This window comes from Panthera tigris, chromosome E1 (assembly GCF_018350195.1).
Source record: "Panthera tigris isolate Pti1 chromosome E1, P.tigris_Pti1_mat1.1, whole genome shotgun sequence".
NCBI lineage: Eukaryota > Metazoa > Chordata > Mammalia > Carnivora > Felidae > Panthera > Panthera tigris.
This window is the reverse complement of record NC_056673.1, coordinates 28,935,922-28,950,923: the sequence shown is the minus strand read 5'-3', so window position 1 is coordinate 28,950,923 and position 15,002 is coordinate 28,935,922. Positions and strand designations below refer to the sequence as shown.

At 51.8% G+C, this 15,002-nt stretch overlaps 1 protein-coding gene across 5 annotated transcripts in view; it reads left to right on the top strand.

Annotated features, from left to right (window-relative positions):
* Nucleotides 1-15,002, top strand: part of MSI2 (musashi RNA binding protein 2) — a 389,269-nt gene that overhangs the window by 304,737 nt on the left and 69,530 nt on the right. For all 5 annotated transcript variants that reach the window (XM_042965665.1, XM_042965662.1, XM_042965663.1 and 2 more), the window contains exon 8: nt 8,172-8,254. In XM_042965665.1, the coding sequence (XP_042821599.1) occupies nt 8,172-8,254 (83 nt within the window). The remainder of the gene's footprint in view (nt 1-8,171; nt 8,255-15,002) is intronic.

Sequence of the window (15,002 nt, the reverse complement as noted above, 5' to 3'; positions counted from 1 at the left end):
CATTATTAAGAGATGGAATGGGGCTCGTTTATCAAGCAGGGGGAGAAATTAATTGACACGGCTTTAATATCATGATGTCTGGCGTGTCTGGTCACATTCCTTCATTTTTTGGAAAGGCATTTTATTATAGTTTACAGCAACCAGCTGCCAAACTACTGGTGTAAACGAGGAAGCAGGTGCACGAATGATGCCACAGCGGAAGGGCTGTGGTGCCACCCTGAAGGGGACATGGCGGGAAGGAAAGGCCGGCTTAGAAAGGGCCCCAGAGAGGCAGCCTGTTGGCTTGTGTGGAGGAAGAAGGGTACGGGGCAGGTGAGAGGGACGTCAGCAGACCTCTTGAATTCAGCCATCTGCCTCCGGTGGCCTTTTGGCCCTGAAAGTCTTTGTTCTGACCAGCCCCGAGGCTGCATCCTGCCTCCATCACGGGTCAGTGTGCCTGCCCCTGTTCTTTGTTCTTAATCAGTCCAGAGAAGGGAGTGCCACGCTGTTTATCCCTCCAGGGCGGCTGACTCATTAGGGAGGCAGTTTGCTGCACGAAGTCTCCAGCCTGACAACCAAACCCTGTTTCAGGCAGGTCTGTGGGCAGGGGCTGGAAACGTTCAGAGAAGTCACTCACCCTGTGTCCATCCTACACTGGCTTAGGAGCACGCCGAGTTGTCTGTATAAGAGTCACCTTCGTCGTGTGCATCTGAAAAACCTCAGTTTTCCCTTCCCTGCCTTTCTGTTGACGGCTGCAGCCGGCTCAGGCAGCAGAGGAAGCAGGCAGGTAACTGGAATGGACGAGCGCATCTTCCCCGCCTCCCCCCTTAGGCTCCTTCTGCTGGGTTGTTAGGATGAGGTGCCGTTGCCCATTGGGTAGACGTTCTTGCAGGGAAGTGTGACAGGGCAGGCTCCTAAGAGCCAGGTTGCGGGACAAGGTCAGACTCCTGATGTAGAGCGGGCCCGCCTTCATACGAGGAAGTCCTTCATCTGTAAAGTAGGGACGTTCCTGTCTCACAGGAGGGAGCTGTGAGGACTGAGTTAACGGCCACCCAATAAACGCAGGCAAGCTTTCTCTTTCTCAAATTATCATGAAGAGTATGGGCTGGAAATAAGTAACCACCTTTGGGATACCAGACGTTAATAATTGAACGAGTCCCATCCCTGGCTTGGTGGGAAATGACATTCTTATGTTACAAAAGTCCAGATTACCGCTCGGGTGTGAGAGCAGACGCAGCTGGTACTGTCACCCCACCTTTTGCCAAATACCTCATGTCTGAAACGCTCAGGAAACTCTAATGACAACTCCGAGTGGATTTCTCTAACATCCGGGTAACGTGCAGCCAGTGTCCCAGAGTGGCAGTCGGAAACAAGGCGCTTCTTTTGGAAAGGCAGCTTGTTTTTCTCTTGGAACAGATCCATCTTCCGAGTTCTATGTTTCCAGGGCGAAGCCAGGGCACGTGAAGCCACCCACCCTGCCACGGCAGCTCATCTCTGCTCCTCTTGCCCGATGGACGCATGGGGAGGGGGGCTCAGACTTTCTCCATCCAGGGTTCCGGGAAAACCCCTGGAGGCAGATGAAACTGATTTGCCAAACCTGCTGTAGCCCATGCTCTTCTGGTGACCTAGAAATGTTCTGAGCTGGGGATGGGGAGCACAGCCCGAGATGACAGTTCGCTAACTGACACATAGCTAAGTTGTGGTTGACCCACAGAGCATGTGAGGCACCATGCCTCGTAGCCTAGGCTCTTGCCCTCTCGAGCCCTAGGGCCACCAAATCCCTCTTGAACACTTACTGACCCAAGGAAGTCCCTGACGTCCTGCTCTGGCTTAGTAGCCACGTGTCACCAGGGATGGGTCATTTAAAACAATGCCAAGCAGTTGAGCAAAATGAGGATGGCAGAGCGTGCCCCACCTCTCGCGGGGTTGCCATGGAGACCAGGTAGGATGATGTATGAGAAGCATTTTGAAACCAGAAAGTGCTCCCCACGCCCAAACCCAAGAGACTTGTATTTATACTGAAAGCAGCCCACGGGTCCTGCCACTTCCTCCAACACCAGGTTATTAGCGAGAGAGGGAGGTTGCGTGAGTTATAAATATACTTGCGTACACATACCTCAAATTCCTCATGGGATATTCTGAATAAATTTGACAGTCTGGGTTTTTTTTTTTTCCTCCCTCATTTTTTTCCCCATTAACCAAGTGTGTTAACTCGAGACTTGCATTGATTTCCGCTGAAGATGCATTAGGCACCACACGATTGCCTATTAGTGTTCATTGACCTATCTGATAAGAGAAGAAAATTATTTTGGGGGCGAGGAGGAGGCCAGTCCCATCTTTCCCTCCCTGACCTAAAAAGGAATTCTTTGTAGGTTAACTGTCAGATGTTCCCCAGTACCCCCATCTGTAGCAGGTCATTTTCATTGTGAGGTATCTCGTTTTCAGATTTCTATTCTCTCTTTCTGTGTGTGTGTGTGTGTGTGTGTGTGTGTGTGTGCTATAGCTTTGTATTATTCAAATGAATATTCAGTTTTGTTCATTTGAATAAGAGAGGGGGAAAAAAGGTTTGACTGTTAAATGCTTATCTCTTAAATAGAGCTTTACTTGTTACTTTCCAATAATAGCTTCATTCAGGAGAATGCTGGAGAATTTCATTTTCAAATGTGCCCTGTCAACTCCTACCTTATTTATGTCCATTTTAAACCCTTTTTGTTTGGAGTTTCATCCTCCCGACCCTTTCTTCGTGCCAGTTTTGCTGACTCCTGGGGGCCCCCAGATATGGGGGTGCTTCGTGAGAGGCTGGGCAGGTGTCATTTTGCTGATGACAGGTGAGAGGGTCCCTTTGGTGAACTAGCCTGCTGTCCCCCAAATTTTGACGCTTCGACACTGTCCCCCACACGGTTGTCAATCCCTACGGTTCCTCTTTGTTCTGAATGGCAGCTTGAGTGACTTTAAATACCTACAGACTTCTCTGGCTTCAGGGTGGTGCCTCCCCTTAGGATCAAGGGAGATGGGAAACCGAGCAGGGGGGATCACAGGGACACCCCCAGAGGGCCCTGATGGAGTGTGAGCCCTCATAGACTCACCATGGATCAAAGTCCTTTCCTTGGCTGGGACCAGAGTAGGATGCCCTGTGCCCTCCCCCCACCCCACCCCATGCATCTGTCTGCTTCTTTTAGAAGCCCAGAGAGGTGAAGGGACTCTCCAGGAATACACAGCTCATTATTTGGTCCTTCCTTTTTTGAGCAAGGATAATTCCGTGTCTCCTTTACCTGGCTGTTTTGCCTCTACCTGGTAGGCTTTCATGAGCCACCATTTCTGATTCTCTGTGGGGCTCTCTTTTGGAAAAAATGGGAGGAAAGTAATCAGTCCTTCCTGCCCCTTCTCAGGAAGAATCAGACTTCCTGAGTTTCAGGTAGGATCTGTACATCTGACAGACTGTTCAAAAGACTATGATGCCTTGAAAATATTATGCTGAGTGAAATAAACCAGACACAAAAGGACAAATACTGTATGATTCTACTTACAGAGGTACCTAGAGGAGAATGAGGTTGCCAGGGACTGGGGGAGGGACAAATGGGGAGCTATTGCTTGCTGGGTACAGAGTCTCAGCTCAGGATGGTTAAAAAAAAAAAAAGTTCTGGAATGGATAGTTGTGACAGTTGCACAACATCATGGATATACTTACGGCCACCGTAGCATACACTTAAAAAATGGTTACAATGGTGAATTATATATTATGTGCATTTTTACCCAATAAAAAATTTGATTTCAAGAAAGAAAAAGTCTTGGATGTCAAAAAAAGGATTTTTCCCACCCACCACCCGATCCTTCCCAAATTTCTAACCCTGCTGTCTTTTCACTCTGTTTAATTTATTTGGGGGCTGTTCTCCACTGAGTTACTAATTCATCGTAAATGGTAATGCACCTCTGAGGAAAAAAATGATTATATGTTAAGGAATAACATTTATTGATAATTAAGTGTTTCCTGGTTTCTCTGCTTTCTCAAATGGAATAAATAAATATTTTAGACACAATCAACTTTGTTTTCTCTATCTGGGCCAAACAAGGTTGTCGAAACGATATAGATCTTTAAAATACTGCAAATGAGTCTTGACATCACTGAATTGTTATGCATCCAAGGTACATAGGCTTGAAATCCAGACTCTCTCCTTTGATCAGGAAAATCATTTTTGTGATACTCGAGTTTTGAGTCCTGTGGGGTTAGGGAAGGGACCAGCAGGGAGAATATCAGAGTCAGAATTTGAAATGATGCAGTGAGTCCTGCCCCCACCCTTCTTGATGCAGTCTGCATTTTAATTCCTGTCTCCTACCTCTGTCACACCTCTCCCCGGCTCTTGAGTGGTGGCACAGAGTGGGAAACTGGCGATACAGGGAGCCCCGAATGATACTGGGCCTGGAGTTCAGACCGTGGTTTGCACAGTGGACCAGGAAGGCATGGGTTGCAGCAGAAAAGCAGCTTCAGTGGTGGTCATCTCGCCATCATCACCCCAACGGTGACTTGACTTACCCTGGGCACTGTTCCAGGATCAAGTACCTGTGCTCAGCAGCAGTCTGGCTGCAAAGCAGGCTGTCCTCTGGCTTGTGGAGCGGTGCCCTTGACTGGCACTGGCTTCGTGTTATTTCCCAGTGGCACGGATGGGTTCGGTTCATTTGTCCACACTCTGTTACCTTCTATCCAGAGCACATGCTTGGCCCGGCAGGGGGAGGTCACATGTGACCCACCTGTGTGGGGGTGGCGAAACCTGTAACCTGGCTGTACTAGCTTCTTGAGGCTGCTGTTAGAAATTTCCAAAAACTGGGTGGCTTACAGCGACAGAAACTTGTGCTCTCACAGTTCTGGAGGCCGGATGTCCAAATATGAGGTGTCAGCAGGGCCACACTCCCTCTGAAGGCTCTCAGGGACACTTCCCTTGTCACTTGCAGCTTCTGGTGGCTCAGGTGTTCCTTGACTAGTGACTGCATCACTCCAGTGTCTGCCTCCGTCTTCACATGGGTTTCTCCCCTCTCTGCCTTCTAGGTCTCAAATTCCCCCCCTCCTTTCTCTCCTAAGAACACCTGTCACTGGGTTAGGGCCCGCCCTCATTCTTGAGATCCTTAACTTAGTTATGTTTGCAAAATCCTTTCTTCCAAACAAGGTCCCATTCATAGGTTCCAGGGGTTAAGATGGGGACTCATCTTCTGGGAGTCACTGTTCAAACCATTATGTTCATCCTCATTTGCAGGGAGGTTTCCCCTGAGTACCAGCCCGTCCTGGCTTGCGTAGGCATTCACGTGTTGGCGGGGTTTAGATACAGGCTAGAGAGGTGACCTTCAGAGACACATGAATGTCGAGGTGACCCGCAGGCTACAAGCGAGGGTCATGAGGGAGGGGCGAGATCTGTTCTGAAGAGATGTTCTCCTTGAGTGGGAACCTCAGACTTGTGTCACTTAGGGAGCAAATTGCTGTAGAAGAAGGACGTTGCCTTGCTGACCTCTGCATACTCCACCATGGAGCACAGGTGGGAGCCTACAAATGCAGAAGGAAGGGCTGAGTCCGTCTCGAAGGGAGGCAGGGATGCAGAAATGGTTCGTTCATCCAGCCACCAGCTCCTCAGCACTCTCTGCGTGTGAGGGGCTCCGTGTGTCCCGGGGACCCAGAGTGAATGAAGCCCCAGCCCCGTCATCGTTCTTGAAGCCCCGCTAGCAGATTCCCCCATCCTCTGCCGTGCACCCTTCCCTCCCCTGAGCACCTTTTGAAGGGCACTGTATCTTAACCCTTCTTGAGAGGCCCCTAGCATCTGGGTCTAGGAGGGTGGGCAGAAGAGAGGGGGTTAACCAAAATGATGCCAGTCCCCCGTGTGCTGAAGGGGTCCCTGCCTGGGTGACAGGCTTACCCGATGGTTTTCACACTCCTTTGAAGGGGGCATAGGGAGCCAACACACCAAAGCCTGAAGAGAAATTACGTGAAGGCTGCCTCTGGGCGTGGCTCTCGTCCTGCTCTGTGAACAACAGATGGACCCCAGGGGCCAGAGAGGAGGAGACGCCCAAATGAGGGAACCCAGAGAACGGCGTTGTCCCTGTCTCTACGGGGACCTGGTTTGGGGCTCAGGGTTGTACACCTGGTGAAAGGTTTTTTTTGTTGGGCCTCATTTCCAACAAAACGGCATTGTGCCTGAGGACCCAGCCTCTCCAGAATGATGCTGGGGAAAACGTGCCAACTTTGAGCCTCTGCAGCACATACTTATGTCCCCCTGATGGTACATCTGACCCTCAGCCATTCGTGTCTACAACAGGCTGGGATGTGTGCTGTGGAAACACTGGCCTGGTATTCGGTGCATAGTAATAAAATATATATCCTAATGAAGACTGTGACTGCCATTTGTGTGGTAGTCCCAGCTCCCTGTTTTGCTGGAAATTGTTTCAGAGTAGACAGTGGCTGTTTCCATTCCTCTCCCTAGGAATTTTCTAGATCCTACAGCAATGATGTAGGAGCTCAGTGTTTCATCTGCCTGTCCTCTGCTGTTCCTTAGAGAATGTGGTGGTGGAGCCGGAGAGGAAAGACATAGAAAGGACCGGAGAGATTCCCTCTCCACCCTGGGTTTCCAGGACCCAAAGTCAACACACAAGCTTGAAAAGGAAGCACAGTCCTGATATAAAAGTAGCCATTTTGATTTTCATGTTCCTGGTTGGTGGGTCCAGGTTTGTGTTTGGCCAGGCTCCTATCTTTGGGGATGGCAGTGTCTTGGCCAATTTGAGCTGCTATTGCAAAGTACAATAGCCTGGGAGGCTTATAAACAACAGAAATGTATTTCTCACCATTCTGGAGGCTGGAGGTCTGAGATCAGGGAGCCAGCATGAGCAGGGTTTTGGTGAAGTCCCCCTTCCCGGTATAGAACGGCTATCTTTTCACTGTCCTCACACAGCAGAAAGCAGACAGATAAAGCAGGGTCTCTCACATCGTTTATGGGGGCACTAATCCCATTCGTGAGGCCTCCACCCTCATGACCTACGTGCCTCCCAGAGGCCCTGCCTCCTAACACCGTCACCTTGGGTTAGGATTTCAACACATGAATTGTGGGGGGGGGGGGGGGGGGGGGGCACAACCTTCAGTCCATAGCAGAGAGCCTTGCAAATCCTGATGGGCGTGGGGGCTGTGACCTGAGGGGTGGTCGGTCTCACCACCTTCATCTGCAGGTGCGCAAAGCTCAAGGCGCAGAGTGGGGAAGGGGCTTCCCGGGATGACACATAAGTTCATACGTGCAAGGTCAGGTCTGCTGCGACCCCCGCCCCCCGCATTAGGATGTCTACACCTGTTGCATGCATTCCCCCCAGGTGTTAGTGCTCACACTATAGCCGCGTTTCATCTGAGGCGGGGCGCCGTCCTGTGAGTGGGTCCATGTGTTAAAGCAGTGCTTTCCGAGTGGGGTCACAGATGGGGCAGCGTGCTGGAAGGGCGGGAGGGGCAGTCGAGAGCGACTCAGGATGCTGAGCAGCGGTCGCCTGCCAAAATTCTTCAGTACAGCTTGTCTAGCAAAGCCGGTCTCCAGCCGAGTAAATACAGTGGATAGCTGACGGGCTGACAGCAGGCATCAAACAGTCTTAAACTGCCCCAGATCCGCAGCGCTTTGGAAGCAGCGGTAGAAAAAGGATGCCTGCGCAGAACAGAGGCCTGAAACTTTTAATAGTTTCTTCCAGGCCTCAGGATGTCCTGATGAGGTATTAGAGGAAGTAATTCAGGAAGAAAAGGACAAATAACCACCTCGGTCTGGAGGCCGACCCGAGGGCTGGCCATTCCAGCACGGAAAGGGCAAGCGTGGCCCTGCAGTGATCCCCGCCCCCACTCTGGGTAGCCCACCCACCCGCCTCCACACGCACAGAGCCACAGGGGCTCTGACCCTTGTAAATAACAGACGAGTAAATTTCTTGTTTGCTTCCGGGCAAATGTAAACCACACAGCGCCCGCCGCACGGGGGTGAAATCATTAACTTTTCCTCACTGTCAGAAGGGTGCTCGCTACAAATGAGAAGTCATTTCCTCAACCTGGAGGCCCTTCCCAGGGATCCGGCCCCCTACCCTCAGATCAGGAGCCTGTCACTGCTACAGGACATCAAAGGAAAACATGTAGCCGGCCAGAACTGAACTCACCACCCCCTCTGTTTTTGTGTTTTTGTTTTTCCTTTTTCCTTTAGGGTTTGGCTTTGTCACGTTTGAGAATGAAGATGTTGTGGAGAAAGTCTGTGAGATCCATTTCCATGAAATCAATAATAAAATGGTAAGTTTGCAGGGGTGAGGCTACCATGCATGCGATGCCCCCCTTTCCCCCATGTACACACCTTTGTCTTGCACGCTCCTGTAGCCCACGTCATCGTGCTGGAGGGTGGGCAGGGCGGGCACCTTCTAAGACTCTGACGGCTCAGCTCTGGGAACGGCAAGAGTTGGCAAACTTTCAGCGAAGGGCCGAGGGATAAATATTTTCAGCTTTGCAGGCCACGCGGCTGACTGCCACAGCCTCTCAGGTCCACTGTTGAAACGCAAAAGCGTGTGCAGACAGTACCGCATGAATAAGGCTGTGTATCAGTAAAGCTTTGTTTATGGACACCGACACTAAAATCTCATGCAGTTCTCACGTGTCACAAAATATTTAGTTATGTGATTATATTTTCACCATTTAAAAGTACAAAACCATTCTCGACTCTTGGGCTGTACAAAAGCCCGCGGTGGGTGGGTGGGGGACCACATTTGGCCTGTACGTTATAATTTGCCAACTCGTGGCTTAGGATATGTGTTGGCTGTTTGGCGTGGCTTTTTGAGGGGGCGTATCCTGGGTAGGAAGTTTACCACCCAAATTTGTTCTCTCTTTGGGCCCTGCTGGGCAATTAACATTCTCCCTTTCTGATCAACTGGCTGGTTTTACCCTCATGAGTGCCTTCTTCCATACCTCCATTTGGCCCTTTAAAGCTTCTTTTCCTGGGAAGGCACCCTCAGCAGGGAGGAGGTGACGACCATGGCTGAGTTTGGGGAGCCTGATAGGCCTCCAAGAGGAATGGCCACCAGAGGGTGCCATACCATGTACTGAATGTGCACATTGGCTGGCTCCAAGTCTCAAATTCCTTCAAATCGAGTAGGTGGGTGCGAACCCCCCTTGTTGTTGGTTCCAGAAATCTGGGAGCTCAGCAGGTGTTTCTGGAGCCATCAGCAGGACCTTTGGAGCCAAAATATTTTGGTTGGCCAGCAAAGCCTCCAGCCCCAAGAGAAGAGGGAGGGCAAATTTGTTTCACTTGCAGCTGTGACTTTGATATTTTCTTCCTTTAGTCAAAACATTCCTTGCTTCTGAAACATGCATTCAGATATGCATTGTATATTGGTCTGATATGTGTTCGCTGACTTTAAATTCAATAATAGAGCTTTTAGTGGGGATAAGATCAAAGCAGTCTGCTTAGCATGTGGTGCTACAGGCCTGATTCAATATTTGACTTGCTAATTTTTTCCCAGGGCACTAAAATAATATTGTTCATATTGTTCCTAGCCATCGTATGCATCTGAAATGAAAACACTGGGTTTTTTTGCATACTGTAGGTTGGAGGTGTCAGCTCAGGCATTAAAATGGTACTGGGGAGATAAGTGTGTAGGAATAACACAGGACCCTTCATAGATGTTCTCTGTACCCCCTCCCCGCAAACTCGGCGCCTTCCAGTTGGTACCTCTCTCTTTTGGTAGGTTGCTACTTGCTGTTTTTAAAACTACAGAGACGGGGCTTAAAAGGAAACCTAACTCTGGTACCCAGAGGCCTCGTTTCTCCTAGTCAGGCTCACTGTTGACAGGCTCTGCCGAGGGCTGCTTGGGCAGCGGAGAGCAAAAGAGGCATCCGAGAGCACTGGCAGGCACCTTCCCATCCTGCCAGGATTTAACGGCTCATCGGGAAGGCCCAGTGTAGACTGGCGAGAGACTGTGCTATGTGCTGCCTTGAATGCGTATGTGAGGCCCTTCCCTATAGATTGCTTTTGAAACAAGCCTGAAACACAAGTGAGAAAGGGATTTATTCTCCTCACTGTTCCAGTGGGGAGACTGAGGGCCGGGGGATCTGCCCCAGGGCTCCCCAGGCAGTAAAGGAGCATAGGTCTTGAGCTTACTGGCTGCCAGATGAACTACACAGATAGTTGTTTTGAGCTTGGGGGTGTGAGGACAAAGTCCCAGATGACACAGGGGGATGGTCAGAAGGTAGAGTTTCAGCCCCAGCGAGATAACCCCTGGCCTGGCTTGAAGCAGGAGATGTTTGTGGCCATTGTCCCCAGTCGTTTCGCATCTGTCACCCTCTTTTCCACCCAGCTAGAGGCTGACTGTGGTAGGTACAGGGAGTTGTGTTCATTGTGTGAGTGTTTCTGTTTTCTCTTGAATCTGGGGCTCGTACTCATTCTTTACAGGGATAAGCAAAAACGGAAGTAGATAAGAGGAGGGGGTGGGTGCAAGTGGTGAGGGTCACACACAGGCTTGGAGGTGTCCCTGCAGTTGCCCAGCCCTGCTCCACACCAGTCACCGGCTCTCAGGGGGGATTTTGAGGTGCTGGAGGAGGCTTTGATAGATCAGGAGGCCTCGCCGAGCTCCAGGGCAACGGGGTCTGTGGTGACCGCCTGGTGGGGTCTCCGGGCCTGGGAGAGGTCCGAGCATGGTGCCGCACAGGCTCGGGCTTGATAAACTTGAGCTCTTGCCACCAGCCACGTGCTAGTCGCTGAAAGGACCTCTCCAGCAAGCTGTCCTTCTCTGAAGAAGCCTGAATCCTGAATTGCTCTGGATTCCGTGATACCGGTTTCTACTCCTGAGGCCCACGGAAAAGGAAATGAATGTAAACCGTGCTATGGACAGAATTCAGATGACGGACTGGAAAGACCCTGAGAGCTCAGACTGCCAAGCAGAGACGCAGACGGTTGTTAGAAGGTCCACAGGAGTGTTTTGTCAGCCGGACTGTGTGTGACGCTGTAAAGACCCAGCTCCTGGAACCCTGGCCATCTCTGTGAATTCTGCAGGGACAGGTTACCACGCCAACCCAGAGTGTGCCTGGAGCTACCATTTTCTCATGTTCACAGATAAGAAAGGTCTCACCTCGGATGAGTCACAGAGATAGGACTTGAGTCCCCATCTGCTCCTTCTTAACCCAATACCCCTATGGCTGGCACTCAGTGGGCCCTGTGTCAGTAATTGTGGAATGAAGAAAGGATTACAAGAGGAACCATGTGACAGGGAGGCACGGCATAATTCCCAAAGCCATTTCCCATCTGATTTGGTTGGCGAGTCTCTTGGGCATTTTTTAAAAATGAGGGCCCTTCCCTGGCATCTAAGAGCCAGCCATCGGGAAGCTGGGATCACAGGAATTTTCCCCCATTCCCGGAGAGACCCTCCCTTAAGGAGGTCACCTCCATGGTGGTGGTGGCAGGGCACGACCCTCCTGCACTGAGATCCCGCAAACAGCCAACATTTTTTAGTGCTACCTACATACACACTCTGCTGAGAGCTTGCTTTAGGCACCTCTTCTCTCACATGCATTCTGCTATAGGTACTGATTATTATCCCCATTTTACTGCAAGTGAGCAGTGAGGCAAAGAGAAAAGGTGAGCGATTTTCCCAGCACCAAACACCCAGCAAGTGGCGGCACCAGAGTTCAAACCCAGAGAGCTAAAGTCCAAAGCTCACATTTGCACCCAGTAGGCTAGTACCCCTTCCAGGCGTAACGGGACTTTAAAGGCCCTCTAGCTGGGTTACAGCCTTCCAAGACCCCTGACCACCCCTCCCAGTCAGCCGGGTCATAGCCCACGGGACTCCCATGTTCTTCTAAGAGAAGGGCGAAGATGATGGGCTAACCCAGGGCCAGATTCCTGTCTGGGGTGAAGGACCAGGCTTGGGCATGAGGGGTCCCTGTCAACCACGACAGATTTCCACGCCTCTTCCCCCAGTGCCCCAGAGGCAGGTGAGCCACGGGTCTGGTGGCGGCATGGTGCGGGGGGAGGCAGCTGGCCGCCACCTGAGCTCAAGGCCCAGCCTAGGAAAGCCAAGACTCAGCCCCTTCCCCCTCTTGGCACGGATCAGAGCGAAGCGCAAACATGGCTCTTTATCAATAAACACACACATGCACCTGCGGAGCCACCTGGTGACCCTCCGGAGAGGGCTTCCTCTCTGGCCGCTCCGCCGAGCCCCAGCGCGGGTACGGCTAACAGTGCTTCCCGCCACGTGCCCCTGATTGAAGCAGCCCCCCCCAGCAGCAGGGACACTTGCTCGATTGGTCACCAGCCAGCACAGCCTCCCAGAGACCTCCTGGCGAGCGCCTCAGCCGTGGGGAAGGAGGCAGGGGTTGACAGAGACCTGCTCCAGGCTTCCCTGGAGGCCCGGCTCAATCCCACCCCAGAGGGGCCAAGAGGGCCTCGCTGGGTGAGAACGTGGGGTCCAGTATGAGGGATGCAAGGGCTCCTCTTCTGACACCTGATTCAACAGCAGCACATTGGCATCTGCTGGGCACTGTAACAGCGTTTTACGCACACTTGGTCACTGTCCCGTTTTACAGAGCGGACACTAGATAGAGCTCAGGGTAGTGAAGGGACTTCCAATAACCCATGGTTCTTTTTTTTTTTTTTTTTAATGTTTTTATTCATTTTTGAGAGACAGAGATACAGAGCACTAACGGGAGGGAGTGAGAGAGAGAGAGAGAGAGAGGCCCAGAATCCAAAGCAGGCTCCAGGCTCCAAGCTGTCAGCACAGAGCCAGATGCGGGGCTCAAACCCACGAACCGTGAGATCATGACCTGAGCCAAAGTCGGACACTTAACCGACTAAGCCACCCAGGCGCACCGCCCCCCCCCCCCCCCCCCCCGAAATAGCCTGTGGTTCTAAGCTGCGGGGCTAGCATTTGAACCAGTGTTGTCCTCTGGCTCCAGCCCTGTGTCCTTCCCCCTGCCAACATAGGCAAAACCTCATTAATTGAAAAATCTGGGTTGGTTAGACTGGTGAAAATGAGGAAGAGTTATTTGCTTTGTACAAGGGTTCCTACAGGATTCCTTTAAATAGTTCTCTTCCTTGTTCCTTGAAGGTGATCTGATTTTTGAAATTTGCTGAGTAGTTTGTAACCTCAGTAGGAATACAGACCTACCGGGCCCCACCCCCAGAGCTAGTGAATCAGAATCTGCATTTTGACAAGTGCCTAGTGATGTGTGTGCACGTTTAAAGTCTGAGAAGGCCCAGGCTAGGATCGCTGCTAAGGAGATAGTGTGTGTCAGAAGGAAGGGACCCGGAGTGAGGGCTGAGGCCCCTGGAGCACGGAGCTGGATGAGCCAGCCTGGCGTGGGATCCCCAGGCCAGTCTGCCGCTCTCAGCACCGCCCCACACTCTCTTTGTGTGCACGGACACCAGGTCTCCCCTCCTGCACTCCTGCCACAGGAAGCTGTCCATGCCTGGGACCACCCCCCCGCCAGACCCCCGGTGCTGGCATCCCTCCCCTCTTGACAAGGGTCTTGGAACATAGATGTTTGAGTCACATCCTCTGGGGTGTTGGGTTGGATCCTCCAAGTAGCATGCACATGTCCTGGTGCCCAAGACAGGACCTCCTGGGTCACTTAGAGGCACTCAGGGCTTTAGAACACGTGGGCCCGAGCCTGAATCCCATATCCACCGCTGGTTGTCCTGTGACCAAGCGGACACCCCACCTGTCTGCACCTGTTTCCTCCTCTAAGAAGGGAAGGATGGCGACCACTGCCCTTTGCAGCTTATTGAAGGCCCCGTTCGGTTCCTGGCCCTGGGAGCTCTTGGACTGTTGTAGGGTCTAGAATCTGATAACCTTGAAGGAATCACCTTCCCGAAAATTCCATTGGTAACTGCAAGTTTCTTCCGTTTGGCCTAAACCAAGGGCCAAAAAGCTTTGTAAAGGGCCAGGTCATATTTTAGGCTTTTGAGGCCCTAGGTCTCTGTCACAGCTACTCTGCCATCAGAGAGTAGAATGCAGCCACTGATGATATGTGAGTGGGCACAGCTGTGTTCACATAAAATGTTATTTATAAAAACAAGCAGCAGCTGGATTTGCCCTGTGGGCCATAGTTTCAGCTCCGGCCTCTACTAATGTAGCTCAGAGCAGGTAAAGTCTGCTTATCTCAAAGGGGCCAAGGAAGGGCTTTTAGCCAAGAAGTCACCCTGGTCCACTAGCCCAAGGCAGAGGGTCAGAGGTGCCCCAAACAGATGCTGGGGTTTGGGATAGTAGCCTACAGAAAGCATCAGTGCCTTCATTCTTAGGGGGACCCCAAGCACTGAATAGGTGGGGAGTAGAGGAACAGTCAGAACAGGGTTCTGTCAATCCAAGAGGCCTTTCCAGAAGAAAGTGCCACAAATCCCCCACTGCTGAATGCCCCACAGTACAGTTCACTACTCATTGCTAGACTTTGTGACCTTGGGCCAGTTACTCGTGGTCTGTGTTTTGATCCCGCCTCGGTAAGACCGGGATGGCACCCCCCTCCAGAGATTGCTGGGCTTTGTGACTGGGCTTTATCGGCCGTAGCATGCTCTTATCAACCCAGTAGGCCTCATCATCACTATCATTGTTCTTAGAATCATAGTACTGAACAAACGTATAATCATAAAGTAAGGTGGTCCCAGACAGAGGTGCAGACCTGGGCAGGGAGGAGGGTGTGAGGCAGGTACTCGCCTCGCCTTGGCTGGGAGGCGGTCCTGAAGAGAGAAGGTGTACATCCTGCAGAAGAGAAGGGGCCACTGCAGGGATTTCTTAGGTCCCAGGGAGGCCCACTCAGGCCCTTCCGCTGAATCTTCCGTTGGGGGAGGTTCCGAAAACCCCACTTCAAAAACAAAGCCTGGCGAGCTCTCACGCCTGCCACCTTCAGCCCAGGGCACACTTGGGGTGGGCAAGAGGACCAGAGAGCAGGACAGTCCTGGCTGGGCCTCTCGGGGTGTAGTGCCGGGCCAGGTGGTCCACAGAAGCCAGCTAGGGTTGGCCTGGGGGCGCTGCCACCTGGATGGGGTGTCCCGGTGAGTGGG